The sequence below is a fragment of the Schistocerca cancellata genome, chromosome 4, assembly GCF_023864275.1.
Source record: "Schistocerca cancellata isolate TAMUIC-IGC-003103 chromosome 4, iqSchCanc2.1, whole genome shotgun sequence".
Lineage (NCBI taxonomy): Eukaryota > Metazoa > Arthropoda > Insecta > Orthoptera > Acrididae > Schistocerca > Schistocerca cancellata.
This window is the reverse complement of record NC_064629.1, coordinates 567399354-567418694: the sequence shown is the minus strand read 5'-3', so window position 1 is coordinate 567418694 and position 19341 is coordinate 567399354. Positions and strand designations below refer to the sequence as shown.

At 37.8% G+C, this 19341-nt stretch overlaps 1 protein-coding gene across 3 annotated transcripts in view; it reads left to right on the top strand.

Annotated features, from left to right (window-relative positions):
* Positions 1 to 12894, top strand: part of LOC126183524 (WD and tetratricopeptide repeats protein 1-like) — a 207148-nt gene extending 194254 nt beyond the window's left edge. Inside the window, exon 15 of one of the 3 annotated variants that reach the window (XM_049925587.1) lies at positions 12476 to 12894. In XM_049925587.1, coding sequence (XP_049781544.1) covers positions 12476 to 12511 — 36 coding nt within the window. In that variant the 3' untranslated portion in view covers positions 12512 to 12894. Of the gene's footprint in view, positions 1 to 11736 lie in introns of all 3 variants that reach the window. The other 2 variants (XM_049925584.1, XM_049925585.1) reach the window with 2 other exon arrangements.
* The last annotated feature ends 6447 nt before the right edge of the window (positions 12895 to 19341 follow it).

Sequence of the window (19341 nt, the reverse complement as noted above, 5' to 3'; positions counted from 1 at the left end):
CCCTTGCACCCTGGTTGGAAAAAACACAATCTACATGAGATCATATGTGTTTAGGAGGTCTGCTAACATCCTTGTTCTTGCACAGTCGTATACAAAATTAATATTGAAGTCACCACACACAACTAATTTCTGGTACTTCCTATAAAGTGAACCAAGAACCCTCTCTAGCTTGAGCAGAAATGCTCTGAAGCAGAGTTAGGAGACTTATAAATGACGACGACAATTAGAAGTTTAGTTTCACTAAATTCAACTGCCCCTGCACGACATTCAAATATCTGTTCAGTGCAGTGCTGTGATACATCTACGGAGTCAAATGGAATACTGTTTTTTACATACATGGCCACTCCCCCAGCCCGCAAGGAACTCCTTAAAAAAAGCCAGCTCTTTAAGCAGCCAGCTGACTCCAAGAGATAAAGCTGTGCTTCAAATTGTACATTGCTTAATAAAATAAGCTATTACAAAGATAGCAGACAGATTTTATCATTGGATCCATTTTTCTGTAATCCATATAAAATTGCGATTTTCATTTTGAACACTTATCTTCGCCCTTAAAATTATATGCATATTTCTGTTTGGTATATCATTAATTAACTGGCCTCAACAGTTGAATCAATAATGTCTCACTTGGATAAGCTCTTTATCTGAGACCAGGGATCATTTAACAAAGCAGTTCAACTGTAATACTGTCTGAAATTGCCCAAATATACTGGGTAGAACAGAGAACCACCTTTTGGGCATGGCTACAATACTGCTCAAGCATTGCTATTGAGACAGATTTGGTGGTGTGGTTAGGACTAGGGACATATTAAAAACTGATGGAGTTCTCCATAAATTTTTTTTTAAAAAAAGCATAGTGACCAGTGATAGTGAACCAGAATGATTGGCAATTCATTCCTTCAACATGACAATCTGCGGAACTAAGCCCCTTATTGTTATTAATGTGCAAACGAAAGCTGTAGGTGCTGTGGCCCAACACATGTGTTTTAAAGGAACAATTACATAACTTTAAATTCACATTAGTCTTCAATGAAACTTTTTCCTTGGTTTTGAATACATCTAGTATTAGCTAATGTAGTATACCTGCAACTTCAAACAAACCTATATTACTTCTTTAGACATTTTTACAATGACTTCATGGGATGCTTCATGTGATTTTTCTTACACATGGTCTGTAATAAAGATATCTGTGTCCCATAACTTCACATCGTGTTCGACTTTCTGACAATACCTGCTGTTCTTCTTCTTCTTCTTCTTCTTCTTCTTCTTCTTCTCTCTCTCTCTCTCTCTCTCTCTCTCTCTCTCTCTCTCTCTCTCTGCCTTGTCTAAACTTATTTCTTTCTTCACAAGGCACAGAAATATTTGTGCTCTCATTCCTACATAATTGTACCCATATTTTACAGTTTCACCTCTACTAATAATTTCTTCGTTAAATTCAACTGTACCATGAACCAAATTCACTTTATATTCCACTCAGTCTATTTTTTCCCGGTATTTTCTCAGTCAGTCCCCAGTATAATATTAACATATAAATTAGGTATAACTAGAAATTCATGGTCTATTTGAATGATGCTCATTTCTCTTCTTGTATTGAACTGGGTACATTCTATCATTTCACACATGTTCAGTATCTTGTATTCTCTGTGGTTTGCCTGTTGTGTCCATGTTCTGATGTTTCATTTCCCTTACTTCCCCACTGATTTTCAGGTGTGTTTTTCAATTTTATCATGCTTTTTGTGCTCTAGTAATCTTTCATTATTATTGCAGTCTCATTCGTCATGCTGCCCTTCTATAGGTACTTATCCAAAACACTTGGAATACCTTCTGTGGGTAAAATTGAATCATTGGTAAATCATTTCACTACATGCTTGTCTTTCTCCACAGCTGCAGCTTTTAAATTTGCATCTTGCTTCTTGTTTACAGACTTTCCATTTTAAGACCATATTAATACACTTGTGACAGGATACTTTCCGGGACTGGATCAGATTCTGAATGTGACTCTCCAGCAGGGATACGACTTCCTCAAATCCTGCCCTGAAATGAGATCCATCCTTCATGAAATCCTCCCCACTCCACCAAGAGTGTCTTTCCGCCGTCCACCTAACCTTCGTAACCTCTTAGTTCATCCCTATGAAATCCCCAAACCACCTTCCCTACCCTCTGGCTCCTACCCCTGTAACCGCCCCCAGTGTAAAACCTGTCCCATGCACCCTCCCACCACCACCTATTCCAGTCCTGTAACCCGGAAGGTGTACACGATCAAAGGCAGAGCCACGTGTGAAAGCAGCCACGTGATTTACCAACTGACCTGCCTACATTGTGAAGCGTTCTATGTGGGAATGACCAGCAACAAACTGTCCATTCCCATGAATGGACACAGGCAGACAGTGTTTGTTGGCAATGAGGATCACCCTGTGGCTAAACATGCCTTGGTGCACGGCCAGCACATCTTGGCACAGTGTTACACCGTCCGGGTTATCTGGATACTTCCCACTAACACCAACCTGTCTGAACTCCGGAGATGGGAATTTGCCCTTCAGCATATCCTCTCTTCTCGCTATCCGCCAGGCCTCAATCTCCGCTAATTTCTAATTTCAATCTGCCGCCGCTCATACCTCACCTGTCTTTCAACATCATCTTTGCCTCTGTACTTCCGTCCCGACTGACATCTCTGCCCAAACTCTTTGCCTTTACAAATGTCTGTTTGTGTCTGTGTATATGCGGATGGATACGTGTGTGTGTGCGAGTGTATACCTGTCCTTTTTTCCCCCTAAGGTAAGTCTTTCCGCTCCCGGGATTGGAATGACTCCTTACCCTCTCCCTTAAAACCCATATCCTTTTGTCTTCCCTTCTCCTTCCCTCTTTCCTGACGAGGCAACCGTTGGTTGCGAAAGCTAGATTTTTGTGTGTATGTTTGTGTTTGTTTGTGTGTCTATCGACCTGCCAGCGCTTTTGTTTGGTAAGTCTCATCATCTTTCTTTTTAATTATATTTTTCCCACGTGGAATGTTTCCCTCTATTATATTAATACATTTTTCTCTGTATATACAAGGTGTACAACTTTGCTTCCGCCATTTTTGCCCAAAATTTGAGGCTTTAATGAAACAAATTGGTTACACATGTATCATTCAAAGTATTTTCCATCACTGGCCAGTAATTTCTCCTATCTTTCGGGCAGTGCACGAATCCTGCGTCAAAAAAATTGTTCATCTTTTGAAGTGATCCATGAATCGATCCAATTTGTGACTTTCTTCGTGAGATCGAAAATCTTGGTCAGCCAGGCCATGCGCCATTGATCTAAACTGGTGATAGTGAGAGGGAGCAATGTCTGGAGAATATGGTGGGTGGAGTAGGACTTCCCGTTTTAAAGTTTCCATGTATGTTTTGACCTCTTTTGCAACGTGGGGTCAAGAATTGTCATGCTGCAAAATCATTTTGTCGTGCCTCTCGCTGTATTGCGGCCATTTGTATTTTAGTGCTATGCTCAAAACCAAGCGAGGTGGCGCAGTGGTTAGCACACTGGACTCGCATTCGGGAGGACGACGGTTCGATCCCGTCTCCGGCCATCCTGATTTAGGTTTTCCGTGATTTCCCTAAATCGCTTCAGGCAAATGCGGGATGGTTCCTTTGAAAGGGCACGGCCGATTTCCTTCCCCATCCTTCCCTCACCCGAGCTTGTGCTCCGTCTCTAATGATCTCGTTGTCGACGGGACGTTACACACTAATCTCCTCCTCCTGCTATGCTCAAACACATTATTTGCATTCGATAACTAGCACCTGTGATTGTTTCACTTGGTTTTAAAACCTCATGGTAAATGACGCTGAGCTGGTCGCACCAAATGCAGAGCATGATCTTGGAGCCACGAATATTTGGTTTGGCTGTCGACGTGGAAGCATGACCGGGATATCCCCATGATTTTTTGCATTTAGGGTTACCATAATGAACCCATTTTATGTTCCCGGTCACAATGTGAAGCAGAAATCCCTTCAATTTTTGCCTCTGAAGCAACTGTTCTCAAACACACAAATGCCGTTCAATGCCTCTTGGTTTCAGCTCACACGGGACCCAAGTTCCTTCTTTCTGAATCATGCCCATAGCTTTGAGAGCATTCGAAGAGACTCAGCCGCTGTTTTCTTCATACTGAAACAAAATACTAACAGCTCCCACAAATGATGAGAATTAGGCTTGTAAACTGACATTTTCAATCAAGAACAACTTTATGATGCATACACAAATCAACTAATGTTTGAATGAGGTTATGTTGACCAAGATCCTAGCTAACTGCCTGACGTCTGCAAACGACGGAAGCAAAGTTGTACACCTGCAGGACTGCATGCATGTATTACAAAACAAAATATTCTTCCTTCACTTCATCATTTTCTTCCCCCCAGTCATATCCATTGTTTCAAGTGAAGAGGATCTATTTTACACTCCCCAAAGTGCCAGCAACTTGTTGACCAGATATTGTAACACTCTTTCTATTGATTTACATACAGCTATACACTTTGTATACATCATTAATTTGTTGTATTTACTCATGACTGCCAACTTCTCATCCTAATCATTTATTATATCAGTTTCCCATCTAGTGGCTAGCATTGCTGCCTCCAGATCATGGGGTACAGGGTTCGATTCCCTGCCGGGTTGGGGATTTTTCTCTGCCTGAGGACTGAGTGTTTGTGTTGTTCTCATCATTTCTTCTTCTTCTTCTTCTTCTTCTTCATCATCATCATCATCATTCGTGACAGTAGCTAGATTGGAGTGTGTAAAAATTGGACTGTGTAAAAATTGGGACTTCATATGGGCACTGATGACCACACAGTTGAGGCCCCTGGCTAGATTGGATTGTGTAAAAATTGGACTGTGAAAAAATTGGGACTTCATATGGGCACTGATGACCGCACAGTTGAGGCCTCCCCCTCCCAACCCAACTATCATCATCATCATCATCATCATCATCAGCATCAGCATGTTTCCCGTACTTGATAATTGGTTAGAAATTACCTGGTAATTATTCCCCAGTACCGTGAAACAATGTCATTCTCCATAGGTGAGTGACGGGCACTGTTGACTGTCAGGTGGAGAACTCATGTTTGAAAACTGGTTCTGTTAGTGATTTTTCCTTGGTGGGAGGAGTGGACCAGGGTGCACTCAATCTTGTGATTCCAATTGAGGAGCTACTTGACCGAGTAGTAACTCACAAAAACTGACATCGGATGGGATAGTTGTGTGCTGACCCCATGTCCCTCCGTACTGCACCCAGTGATACCATTGGCTGAGAATGACGTGGTGGTCGGTCAGTACTGATAGGCCTGTCAAGACTTGTGGATGGAAATTTCCTTTACTGTGAAATAATCATTGCTGAATGATATGAAGCCATCTCTTAACCTTAAGTCTTGAGAACTGTCTTGAAATATTTGAACATTCATGGATTTAGACCATCTTTTAATATTAAGGCTTGAGTTCTTTGTTGCCAGTTGCAACGGAGGGTCATATTTTGCTTTCTTCCTCACAGTGTCGTGCTACATATTAACAATGACAGTAGTGTGAAGTGTATACCATGTGAAACACAATACACGGTTGGTATCAAAGTCTTTTGGTATTACATTCCAATGACAAGAGTTAGACGAATGTTCCTATGAGGATTTCTCATAGACTTGAGGCTATCATATGATGGGATGGAATTGTGGAAGATGATGGTAATGCAGAAATTTCCAGGCGTGGCAAGAGAAAACACACTGAATTGTTGATGAAACTGTCAAGCCTAGCTGAAGTAGTAACAGTCACTAATAAATGGCGTGGCAACCAAAAACAGTCACGTGGGCTATGGAAACAAGTGAAATAAAACAATGGAAACTCCAGATCGAAATATCAAGTATATTAGAGAAACAACGGATTGAAACTCGTTGTAAAGATGAAATGTTGAGTTGCAGATAGTCACAACAAAAAGACTGTTACATATTTAGTTTTCAGCCAAAGCCACCACTGATCCAATAGTTCAATAAAAGCTCACCCGTCTTGTCATCTACTAGAACCTATAAACACTGAAGAGATATGTATTTCACAGAGTAATATCAGGGTCGTGGGGTTTGGAGGGGATCTGAGTGTCAGAGGGCGTAAGACCATTGCTTAGTATACCCGAAGATGTGTGCGGCAGTAAGTTGTTGAAGTATTATGTGCAAATGAAATTATCAGCTCTGATAGAAATCTGAAACCGAAACTTCAACTTAATAGCTAACCGTGGTCTGTGATACTAACTGGTAGATGAATATCAGAAGGTGGCTTCAGTTATAATGTAAGCTGTGGCTTAATATTTAATGGCACAGACTATCATATTTTGTTAAACATAGTGAAGTTTTTACTATGTTTGAATGAATTAGTTTTAGCATTTATGATGCCAAAATATTTTATATGTTACAAGAGGGGAAAAAAAAACCAGAACAGTAGGCTGGTAAAGTTTAACCTGATTGTATGAGCACATACTTAGCCAACAGTTGTGCCCGCCTGATACTTTGTTATACATCGCTAGTTCAGAGTTAATGTATCCTGAGAACTAAAATAGTGTATTGTGTTTTACAAGAAATTATACCTACCTCGCATCACAAGTAAAGAGTTATTTTGATTGATTGGTTGATTTTTTTTTTTTAATTGGTCCAGTTATATCATACAGCACAAATTGTACAATTGATATTGGACAGACCAAAGAAAAGTTGATGCAGTACATAATCTTAACAAATAATAGCAAATTAAAGTTAGGTACATATTCCTACAATTTAATTTTTAAGTAACTTGTTTTGTTACATATTCAGGAATTCTTTTACAGAATAGAAACAGTGCTTTCTTAGAAATCCCTTTTGTTCAATTTTAAATTCTGGAAATGTAGCAAGTTTTATTTCCTCCGGTATCTTATTGTGTAGTATTACACCAGTGTTAATTATGCTCCTCTGATACACTGCAGTTCTGTGATATTTTTGATGAATATTTGATTTCCCTCTGGTTCAATAGTTGGGTACATTTTTGTTTTGTAGTAGTTTCCCTGTTTTCAAGAGGTAGTCTCTAGTGAACAGGATAGTTCCATAAATGAGCAAGCTTGGAACATTCAGAACACCAAGCTCAGTAAAATGAGATTTACAGGACTCCATCTATTAAGGCCACAAATTGTTCTTAGAGCTTTGTGTTGAGTGTCCCCAGAAAATGATCCTATTTACATAGTGTAAGTTTTAATTGCACATTTGTTCTTTCTGCAATGAGTATAGGGGAAATTTACATTGAAATTACCACTGACTGTAGATTGTTTCTGTCTTTGACATTAGTATACGTTTTTCTTACTGTTTTTCTTCAATCGTGTCTTCATGATTTTTACATACTTGACATCATCATTTCCATATGTAGATTTGTAGGCTATTGGATTGAAAAATTTACAGCTAGCTCACACATCTGTAAGGATGAAAGAAGTTCAGAAAAGGCACCCAACATGATAAAGATTAATATGAATAATGTGCACCACACTTACAGAATTCACCAATGTGGACATGGTCCACTGGGCACTTTGTTGCTGCCAAATAGTGAACGTTTAAGGGATGTGGTCACTGCTGTATTCATTTTGGTATAGAGAAAATAGGCTTCTGAGATATTGGCACATCAGTGTCACAAGTGCTCTTTTACTACAATCTCGGAATATAACAATGGACCATCACATCATCAGTGTGTGGAGATCTGGACTTAACCACTCCAGTTGTGAGGAAAGTACAGAGCTGTAGAAACACTCAACATCGAGGTGTTCTTTTTGCTGCATCCCAGTTGTATTAGGTGTACATAAGCTTTCTTGGACACACTCTTTTCTTCCTAGCATCTGGGGATACAAAAAAGCTGCTAAAATTTCTACCAAGTATTGTGAATTTGCACGGAGTATTAAGAACCAACCAAGAGAAATAGTTAGTTTTTGTAGTCCTGAGAAAACAACTCTGAAAAACAATGCCTTACTAGCATCATATATGTTTCTTATTGTTGAATTTGAAGGTGGGCTATTTTCATAAGCTGTCACTCTGTATTCGGAAAAATTCTGAGGTAAACCTGGTACATTGTATCCAACCAGAAGAGTACAAGGCAGGATCCTCATTTTAGGAACAACTACTTTCCAACAGACCGCCAAGCTCCACACCTGAACTTTCAAATAAGAAGTATCTTAAAGTGTTTGATTTTTAGATGAAATGATGTTAAAAATAAAATGAAAACTGTGAGCAGCAAGTTGATAAAGTGAGCATTGTTCTTTCTGATGTTTAGAACACTAGGACCTCAGAACCCATTGCTGTTCTTCGTGCATCTCAAAGTAAGATGCTATGTACTAAACACAGTGTGTGATTGGTCCAAGATCACTAATGAGGAGTGAATATGTCTAGACTCAGCAATAAGACATAACTCGGGCAAAGGTGTATTTTTGAGGTATGACTGTGAACATACCATTGTCGTTGTTTGAGTGCTGATTACTGAGGAGGACAGATGGAACTGGCTTAAACTATGATATTTCAGTTGGCCCCATGGGAAGTAGATCTAAGATAGTTTGCAGCTTGAGACACAGCACCTGATCACACTAAGATCCCTTACACAATGTTATGGTACTTGACAGTTAGCTCTAAACAACACCCTCCTTCCACTTTTCAAGTTGTTGCTATTCATCTAACGTTGGCTTCACTCGGAGTTTGTTGAAATCCTTGGAGTAAATTGTGAATAGTTGTGTATGTTCTAATTTCTTGAGAGCTGCTTAGTCACTTTCGGTGTAGGTTAAGAAGATACCATTCTGTCATTAATGACTGAACTCTTGTTATACACTAGATTATCTTATGCTGGTATCACCTTATAAGAATCTCTTCCAGTTTTGATAAGGTTTAAATTCTACTAGGAAGGAAGGAAACAAGAAAAAAGAGTAGAATGTAACATCTCTGCAGTAATGCAGTCCTCACAGGCATATTAAATTTTTATTTGTTCAAGGACAACGAAAGTAACCAGTCTTTTTGAAGAAACGAATATGACATTCATGTGAAGTGATTTAGAAATGCCAAATACAACGGACTCACATCAACAAAAGTCTTACATATCTCTTTATTTCGAATTTCAAGGCACAGAAAAAAAATTTGCACTGAGGTATCTGTATATATTTGTCTGCAATGTCTGGAGATCAACAAATTAAAAAAAACACCTAAACAGTGATGTAGCAAAAAAAAAAAAAAAAAAAAAAAAAAAAAAAAAAAAAAAAAAAAAAAAAAATGAACCCTTCACAGTAGGCTTGACTCTGTCGTGGCATACCATCAGTGAGATGGAACTGGTATAAATTGTGATACATTAAATTGCCCCCTCTTAGATGTGGGAAATGGATTTGACACTGTTTGCAGCTTGAGACAAAACACTGGATCATATTCAGATCCATTACACAATGTCCAAATTGTCCCTATCTTCAATGGTGATTTGGTGTAAGTCATGCAGAGTTCATGATCATTGTCGACCCTTAAAAATAATTTGTTTCAATCAGTCCCACACAGGTTCATTTATCTCATGTTCGGGGAACAGGTAGGCTACTCCAATCTGTTGATTCTTGCATGCTGACAGGTCGTGTTCATGAAAACAAGCATGATGAACACATAAGTTATCAACTGTCAAGATGAAATTTTCACCAAAATGTTTGTTGCAGAACCTTGTTCCTGTACTGTAGAGCAGAGGAATTGCCCTCAAACACGAGAGATATGGTACAGTGGCCCCATTTAGTGCTATCCTAGAACATCACTCCACTACCACCTTGTTGCACATGTGATATACAGTATTGCTGGTGTTCAATCTACCAGGTTGCCTTCAAACATATTGTCAGTGTACAAACACATCATAATTTATCCCATAAACATCACCCAGTTGTGGTGTGCAATGTGTGCCCTCCATGGTCTTTGGGAATGGAAATTCTCATCATGCATTTGTCTCCTAATAGTTTGATGTGATACATGACATCCTGTAGCCTCTCTGAATGCCGAATTCAGTTCTAGAGCACTCATCCTGCAGTTCCGCTGACTTTAAAGTTGTAGATATCAGTCATCCTATGCACCTGTAAAATGTGGAACTGATTCTGTGACTGCACCATGTCAAGAAAATTCCCTGGTTAACAATCATTCTGCGCATAATGTGAAGAAGTTGACCTGATGATCGATTGTCCTTCATGATGTGGTGGATGTTCACTCCACTGTTCCGCAGACGCCTTTAATACATCCCTTCTGGCGCTTTACTTTCAACTGAGATGCTCCAATTAATTTTAATTTGGCATTTTACTTGTAGATAATGCTTATGGTAACACTGTGTGTGTGTGTGTGTGTGTGTGTGTGTGTGTGTGTGTGTGTGTGTGCGCGCACGCGTCTGCTTTTTTTTTTTTTACACACTGTGTCAGGAGTGGCCTTCCTATCGGTACAGGAACAGGTAAAATAGCAACACACCTGAACAGTGTATTGGGGTGACGAAACACTTTTGTTAATGTGTGTATATGAGGACAGTTAGTCTGAGATTTGAAGCCTGTGTATTACAGTGAGGTGCCGGTCTCTCAACTGTTGCACCCATCACCTAGTAATTGTATTTGGAGGCACATCTTTTGAGAAGGCCATGGGTGTCACTCCCCCACCCCAAGCACTTCTTTCAGGCTTTGCACAATTTCCCACTGTCATTTTACTGTCTTTGCACAAACTGAACAATACTGCGTACATTAATAAGGAACTATTTGTCATTGTGTATTAGTACATGACTTCTTTAATCTTTGTTACAAATTTCTTCATAATCAATGAACTCAGTATCAATGGCCAAGGAGCTTACTGTAGGCGTGTTCTTGTACTTTGTCAGAAAATGTCATGTGGAAGTTCTGACACAAAATAAACTAGACTGATGATGTAAATTTGTGTACTTACCAAATACATCCAGGTAGTAGTAGTTGTGATCAAAATGCGACCGATTTAAATTGACAGATCTCTGTATTAATTCCTTTCACTGTTCAAAATATTACTCATCTGCTACCATTGAGAAAATTTTTATGAAACTTGTCACAGAAAAAGGCTCAACCCAAGATCAACAAATAGTCACACACAAATACTCCATGGCAAATAGTTTCTTGTTAGCAAGAGCAGTCTCATTCCTCTTGTGCCAGTATACTGCATTTTGTGTCATTGATGTCTTGTTGAGCTATTTTGAGCATGGGAGCAATCTCCTCAAGGTAGTCTTCGACATGTGATGTCTTCATAATTTCCACGGAGAATTAATCTCTGTGGTAAGAGTTGTGAATATTTTTTATTGTAATAGTAGTGTTTCAGTTAGCTGATATATGGGAGACTTGACAAGTGACCAGACAGAACTGGTTTCAAATTTTTGAGTGATTCAGTTCTGTGTATTTTTCGTAATGCATGTGTTTTTAATATTCTGCTACTTAGAAAAATGGCAGTTGCTCTGAATTTAAAGTGGTAATAATAGTAATAATTGTTTGAAGTATCTGCCTCCTTGATTTCATAAAAATCTAAAAGCTGCATTTTTGCCACACCTTAGACTACTGAAAGCACAGTCCTACAAAACTACAAATTTTTAAGGTGGATCAGCCAACGAGCATGGGAAGTAAAGATAAATAGACATAATTAGTCCTGCAGTGTGAAGCTGTTACGTACTAACATATGGTTTTTTTTCCAGCAAAATACTGTAGCTAAATTTCTTATATTTCATCTTTTACAGGATGGTTCCAAAAATGATAGAGAGGTGTTAAACCTATATGATGCTGCATCTGCAAACCAAAAACGAATGAATGCAGATCCATTTGAAGTAATGCTTATAAATATGGGTTATCGTATCCAGGCGATGCGGGGTGGAAATTCAGAGTCTAGTAATGAGGGAGATCATCCCACAATTAATTGCCGGCCAAGTTAACAGTAGTAGATCGCATGTGGCAGTGTAATGATTGAATGTTCCCTCAAACCAAAGTATTAGTTGTTGGGAACTGTTGGAAAAGCTGAACTTATACTAAATTGATAGAATTGTATTGTACATTATGCACATATTTTTAATATTTGTGAGATATTTAATTGCACGAATAGTGTAATGATATAAAGTGTGTATTTGTATAGACTTTTGAGAGTCTACATTTTGCATTGTGGCATTTATGCTTGAGAATATTTTGAAGAGGTATCATGAGTGTTCATATCTCCATAAAAATATTTATTAAAAATGTTTGAGAAATGAACAAGCGATTTCTTTTAATATTTTTATGTGCTTGATGTAAAGTAGTCTGAAATTCAGAAATTTCATTGAAAATATGTTAGCACAAACCCTGTAGATATGTATGTTGTTATTTCATTAAAGGTAATTGATAATTCATGAATGACAGAGAGAGCATCAGGAGTTCCTGTTTTCTAGCCATCTCTTGCATATGATAGATCATAATTTCATAAAAAAAATAATTTTCTCCCCAATGCAGCTGGCGGAAAACCTGTTGTGGAAATTAATGATTTAATTCACCTACAAGAAGCAAAGGAGTTGGTGAAGTTATAACCAAGACAGATCGATGCAGTGAGGATTACAGTATTATTTGCAGTTATACAGAATGGGTAATTTTGGATTTGGGGTCACAAACGCATACAAGGAACATGGAAAAATTTTAAACTGCCTTAAAAATTCTTGGCCATAAACATATCAGGTAAATTTAATAAGTTGTTACTAGGTCTTTACCAGATCTTGTCAATTACTAGGTGCAAAATACCTTTATGTGTAACTGTACTCTTGAAGACTGAACATGTATGTGATGTTTTTATTTATTATTTGTGTGTATGTTTTTTCTGTTTGCTGAGGAAAACATGTAAGAATACTGATCAAAATATGTTGTCCTTGAATTCTCTACTTACTGTTTCTATTATTTTGTGTTGTCATTGTCATCAGCACCCAAAAACAGGTGTCAGGTATAATTTTGATACACTGTGTTTTATTATGTTGTGTAAATTATGTTACATACACCCAGTTATGTTATACGCATCCAGTGCGAGGAGATCTTCATGTACGTGTAACATATCAGTAAAAAATATATATAGTACACATTTACAAAACATTACATGATAATATTTCCACAGATAATACATGAGGTGGTCGTGCTGGATGATTAAAAAAATTGGACATAATTTAAAAGTCATACCACAAACATTTGAATGTGTAAATAAGACAAATGTTAGGCTATTGTAGCCAAGCATTGTTGAAACAAAAACGATTAAAAGTATTACTTATACATATTGCATTACTGCACTGAAACAGTGTCGAAGCCAAGTATTTCATAGTATTCTTGTTATGTGATCTAGTTAATGATTTGTCAACAAAAATAATCAATTTTTGAGAATATATTATTATTGGATAGATCAAACAATCTACTCACCTAGCTGCAGCAGAAGAAAACTCATATAAAGGTTAAAGAAACATGCAAGCTTGAGCCTTCTGACAGAAGGGTTGAAGGGGAAGGATGAGGGATGAAGTAAAAGGACTGATAAGGCTTAGGAAATTAGGAGAGTTCAGAAAAGTCACCCAGAACCCCGGGTCAGCAGAGACTTGCCACATGGTAAGTCCCCCCCTAAGACTATGTTCTGGGTGACTTTTCCAAAGTATATTCATTGTGAGGTTAAATATCACTTTTTATATGTTTGCTTTCAAACAAAAATTGTTTTGGTGAAGGATTCTACATCTGCATACATATTCCGCAAGCCGCCATACAGTACATGATGGAGTGTACCATGTATCAGTGCTGTTCATTCCATTTCTTGTTCCTCTTGTAAGTGGAACAACGGAAAAACCCACTCTGTATATGCTTCCATATGGGCCCTGGTTTCTTATATCTCGACTCTATGGTCCTTAAACAGGATGTATGTTGATGGAGGTAGGATTTATCTCCACTGTGTCACAAATGCTGGTTCTCTAAACTTCCTCATGAAAAGAACTTACTCTTCCCTCCTGAGATTCCCATTTGAGTTTAAGGAATATTTTTTAAATGCTTGCATGTTGATTGAAGCTATTGGTGACAAATCTAGCTGCACACGTATAAATTGCTTTGATATCATCTTTTAATTTGACCTATTGGTGATCCCAAACACTTCAGAATGTGTCACAGAAGTGCTCTGTTCTCTGCCTCCTTTATAGATCAGTTATACATTAGTAGAATTCTCCCTGTAGACTGAAATCAACATCCGTCTTCCCTACAACATACATTATATACTCATTCCATTTCATGTCACTTTGCAGTGTTATGCCTAAATATTTAATTGATATGACAGTGTCAAGCAAGTGCACCACTAATATTTTATTTGAACATTATGAGATTGATTCTACTTTAAGCAAACATAATTTTCTTCCCTGCCGGCCGGTGTGGCCGAGCGGTTCTAGGTGCTACAGTCTGGAACCGCGCGACCACTATGGTCTCGGCTTCGAATCCTGCCTCGGTGCGTCTAAGGAGGTTAGTTCGGTTTAAGTAGTTCTAAGTTCTAGGGGACTGATGCTCTCAGTCGCTAAGTCCCATAGTGCTCAGAGCCATTTGAACCATTTGAAATTCTCCCCTCCCCCCACAACCCCCCCCCCTTCTCCTCCATATATATATTTTCAGTGGGTTGATTATATTGTTGCTAATGTAGCCATTGGTCATCTGAAGTACAACTGATATTTTGATACTGTTAGTCATCTGCAGTTTTTGAAATTTTTTGGATTCCAGGTTTTCATGTTTCATAAACAGTGACGCTGTGTTCATTTACGATTACAGTTCCATGGGGGACCATGTGAGAACTGTTTATGAAATTTTTCGTAAGCAGTAATACAGTGTGTGTTTAATGAGTACAGTTTCACAGAATCATAACAGCATGAAACAACAAAAATTGCAAATTGCAGACTATACCAAAATGTCAGCTGTGCAGCAAATGAGGAGACACCTATATGAGCAACGATATGTCCCATTAAGAAAATACAATAAAATTGCTGAATACAGTGAAACTTCATCAAAATAAATGTGGTTGAAAAATAAGAAAAATTGTGTTTGCTCAAGGGAGAATCCTTCTTCAAAACAAATTTAAAAAGTAAGAAGTATAAAGCTATGCTGTAGTTGTGAACATAGAGGCATTTTGTTTCTGTAGCTGCTGTTCGTGTTTGCTTTTTTATAGAGAAGAGAAAACTGGAAAGGAAATGACAGATAAAATGACCTTTAGCTATTAAACAACTGATAAGGGGATGACATGTGGTGGGGGATGTGCATCAGAGAACAGACTGAGTAGTGTTGTTGTTTTAAGGTACCGGTTATCTGATTGTAGTGCACACTGGTGGACCTATGTTCCTTGAAAATTGGATAAGTTTGCCATCCATTAAAGCAGGTTTGATCCTTGAAATACTGTCACCACCCAGCACATAAGGTCCAAATTTACACTGTGAGATGGGGGATTGATATTGGTCAAAAGTGAGTTTTTCTTTTTTATTCTTGCTTTACTTTCTCTTTTGATAACAGCTAATAATCACCTTCATAATCTATAAATCATATGACAAAGAGATAAAATACAATTGATTTGATTTTTTAATATGCCTTAGGCAATACAGATTTGATAATTGTGATATGATTTGCAATTTTCAGGGTATAGTGGTCATATAAACATTGGTAACATAATTGTTCTTGCACCATGATGGACACATCATAGCAGTGTCATTTGATCTTTAATAATTTTAAGGCCAACTAATTTAATTAACAATCTGAATTATTTTTGTTTCATCCATACCCTACATACTATAACATGTTCCAAAAGGCAAGTGAGCTTAAAATCCAATAAATTAGTAATGTGATTTTAATTGCAACTTTCGAAATTGCATGTAAGTTCTGAAACAGTACAGGTGCACATCAAATTTCCTGAGTCACATTTTTAACCTGTTGAAAGAAGTACGTCGTGTGGCTGACAAAATACTGTACATGTTGGGGGGAAAACTGTTATATGACAGTGAATGGTTACTGACTGTGCTTGCCTGATGATAATGAAATATGTCAGTACTCAGAGAACGAGAATAAAAGAACCATGCATAACTTATTAAATGTATCTTTATTAGACAACTGTGACTGTTACTTCAAGTGAACATATGTGATTATGAAACACCTTCTCCAGACACAATTTTTCACCTGATTGCTTACATTTATTCAGTGTTGCTACTGTGTGTGAGGCAAGACTTGTTTTCTTTTTATTGTTTGTGAAGCATTCATTTTTGTGCATGTCTTCAAAACTCATAGCCATTTTTTGGAGGTTCTTCCTAATTATTAAAATATTTTACGTGGTTGGTTTTGTGTGTGCCACTACTGCTCCTTCTAGCTCTCAATACATTAGCTAGCAATGAATAGAAGCATGATAAGCACAGTAGTGAACATAGGCAGTAGGTGCAAAAACATCAAGAGTATGAAATAAATTTCATGAAATAGATAGCAACAAACAATCTGTATCTGCCATTCACAGTAAATTATGTACATTGTCACAAATAACAAATGATACAAACGTGATATTACATGTTTGGTAGAAACTGACATAAAAAAGAATTAGCCTATTTTAATATTCCCTTATCAGAAAAGCACCTACAAAATTACTGATGATTTTAAAAGATAAGGCATAAAAGCAGACTTCACAAAAAATAAAATAAATCTTTTCCCAGTGGAGCAAGAGACTGGATACATTAAAGAGGAACCACATGTCTATAATATCAAATGTCCATACTGTCCCGGCTTTTACAGAAGTGGAACAGATGGATCATGGCAGCTCAGTGATTAAATGCGCAACAGAAATATCAGTAGCAACAAATGTAATTACAGCAGATATAACTTATGAGATGTCACTAATCAGCTCACAATCTGCACAGTTTGAAGCATCCAACCTTACTGGTACTATAACGTACAGACACGAATAATGAACAAATGAACAGTGAGTAGAATAGACTACTATATGTTTAGCAATGACTGCATCTACACACACACACACACACACACACACACACACACACACACACACACACAAAGTGAGGCTAGAGTGCAGCTCAGATCCACTTAACATAAGGTTGCCAGACATCCACGTGCAGGGGAACGCTGAGCTGCTTCTTTACGTGGTGGATGTCGGGCCTGCCGAAAATCCAACTGGGCTAGTTGAACCACACCAATCCATCTAAGTCTCCCCATACACAGCAAGGTTTGGCTCAGCGTGATGCCATTTGGCCTGCTATATTGTTGGTGTGTGGTGGCCTTAAAGGTGGAACATTGTGGGGGATGGCATGTAATTAGTTTCCACCTTGATGAACACATATGTCTTAGTACAAGACTTTCTGTGTGCCAACAATAATTTCCTTGAAACTTCCTGGCAGATTCAAACTGTGTGCCGGACCGAGAATCGAACTCAGGACCTTTGCCTTTCGTGGGCAAGTGCTCTACTGGCGAAAGTAAAGCTGTGAGGATGAGGATGGGGCGTGAGTCGTGCTTGGGTAGCTCAGTTGATAGAGCACTTGCCCATGAAAGGCAAAGGTCCCAAGTTCGAGTCTTGGTCCAGCACACAGTTTTAATCTGCCAGGAAGTTTCATATCAGTGCACACTCCGCTGCAGAGTGAAAATCTCATTCTGGAAATAATTTCCTTGTAGGTAGATACTATTTTAGATATTTACAAGAATTTCCTGTGACATTAAGGTACTCTAATTTACATAAAAATAATTTATAATTTATGCACTTGGTCATTGACAGAAGACAGAATGTGGTAGTAGCCTGCAATTAATTGTTAATTGAGTAAAGTCCATTCTAACTTTATGGATGTTATTTGTAGGCAGATGATTATTACTCCTGATATTAACTTCCTTAAATTTTTTGAGAATGCTGGCAAATGTTAAAGTGGGTGGATATTTGGTATTATTTCTTTATCTTATTTTCTTATAAACCACTTTATAAGAAAATGGTTGAACTTCAGCATTTTTCTGCGAGGCAGTAAATGATATTACTGTTAAATGATTGATTACACAAATGAGAAATTATTAAACTCAGAACAATACATTAATTTTGTTGATACTTTATCCTTATCACTAGAATTTTGTTTATTTTAAAGCTTTTATGGTAATCATTACACCTTCAGGTTTAATGGAACTTGGCCAGATCCTCACTTCATACAGAATGACTATCTAGTATTTTTTAGCATATACCTATTTCTGAACAGCTCTGTACTACAATTTTATCAAATTTATCTTCATCTCATAAGCAAACTTTTAATATTTACTTCACAAGCCACTGCACATTTACATTTACAACTATATCTGTACTCTGCAACTCACTATCCACTGAGTAATGAAGGATATGTAGAATACATAAACATTTGTAGTTTCCAACAGACTATACTATAGACAGAATCAATTTCCTCCTTTGTTTTCGACATGTGGATGGTACGTTTGTCAGTAGCTTCTCCCTCCTCCTCATCATCAACCACCTTTTACATCCAGTGTTCTCCAGTTTGTAGTTTGTATCTTAATCTCTGTCTTCCCCTACAATTGTTACCCTCCGTATCTCCCTTTTGTACCATGTGAATGATTCTATGTATCATATTGTCGCCTCTTCTAGATAGCATTTTTTTTTCCCTTTCAATGCTAATTCTGCTGGGAACCTCCTCATTTCCTATAAATCCACTCAATTTTCATAATTTTTCTGTAATTTTGTATGTCAAACTGTTTGATTATCTTCCTTTCTGATTTGTCCACAGTTCTTGATTCACTTACATACAATGCTGTGCTCCGTACATGCATCCTCATAAAGCTGTTTCTAAATTTAAGGTCTGTGTTTGCTATTAGTTAAATTCTTTTGATAAGGAATCTTCTCTTTACCTGTGCCTCCTGTGTTGTACTTCGCTTTGTCAGTAATGAGTTATTTTGCATCCAAAGTAGCAGAATTCCTTCTTCATATGCTATGTGGGTACCAATTTGGATGTTACACATATTCAGTGCTCAGTGAACTGTTCTTTCTATTGAACAGGTTCTATAATTCTTCCTTGCTTTCACAAAGGATAGCAGTATTGTAAAAGAATCTTATCATTGGTATCCTTTTGCACTGAATTTTTTTCAAACTTCTGAATCTTTTTTTATTCCCTTCATTGCTTTTTCTGAGTGATCATATACATAACTAGGTCTAGTCTGGAACTTACCATCTATTCCACAATGCCAGGTCTTGTAAGCGATGATGTCTCGGTCGGCGAAAGATTCGAGTCCAGGTAGAGAGGCATTTTCACATCGAACAATAGCAAGGGTGAACCATCCACTTCCAGTATTCCCTGTGCCAGCAT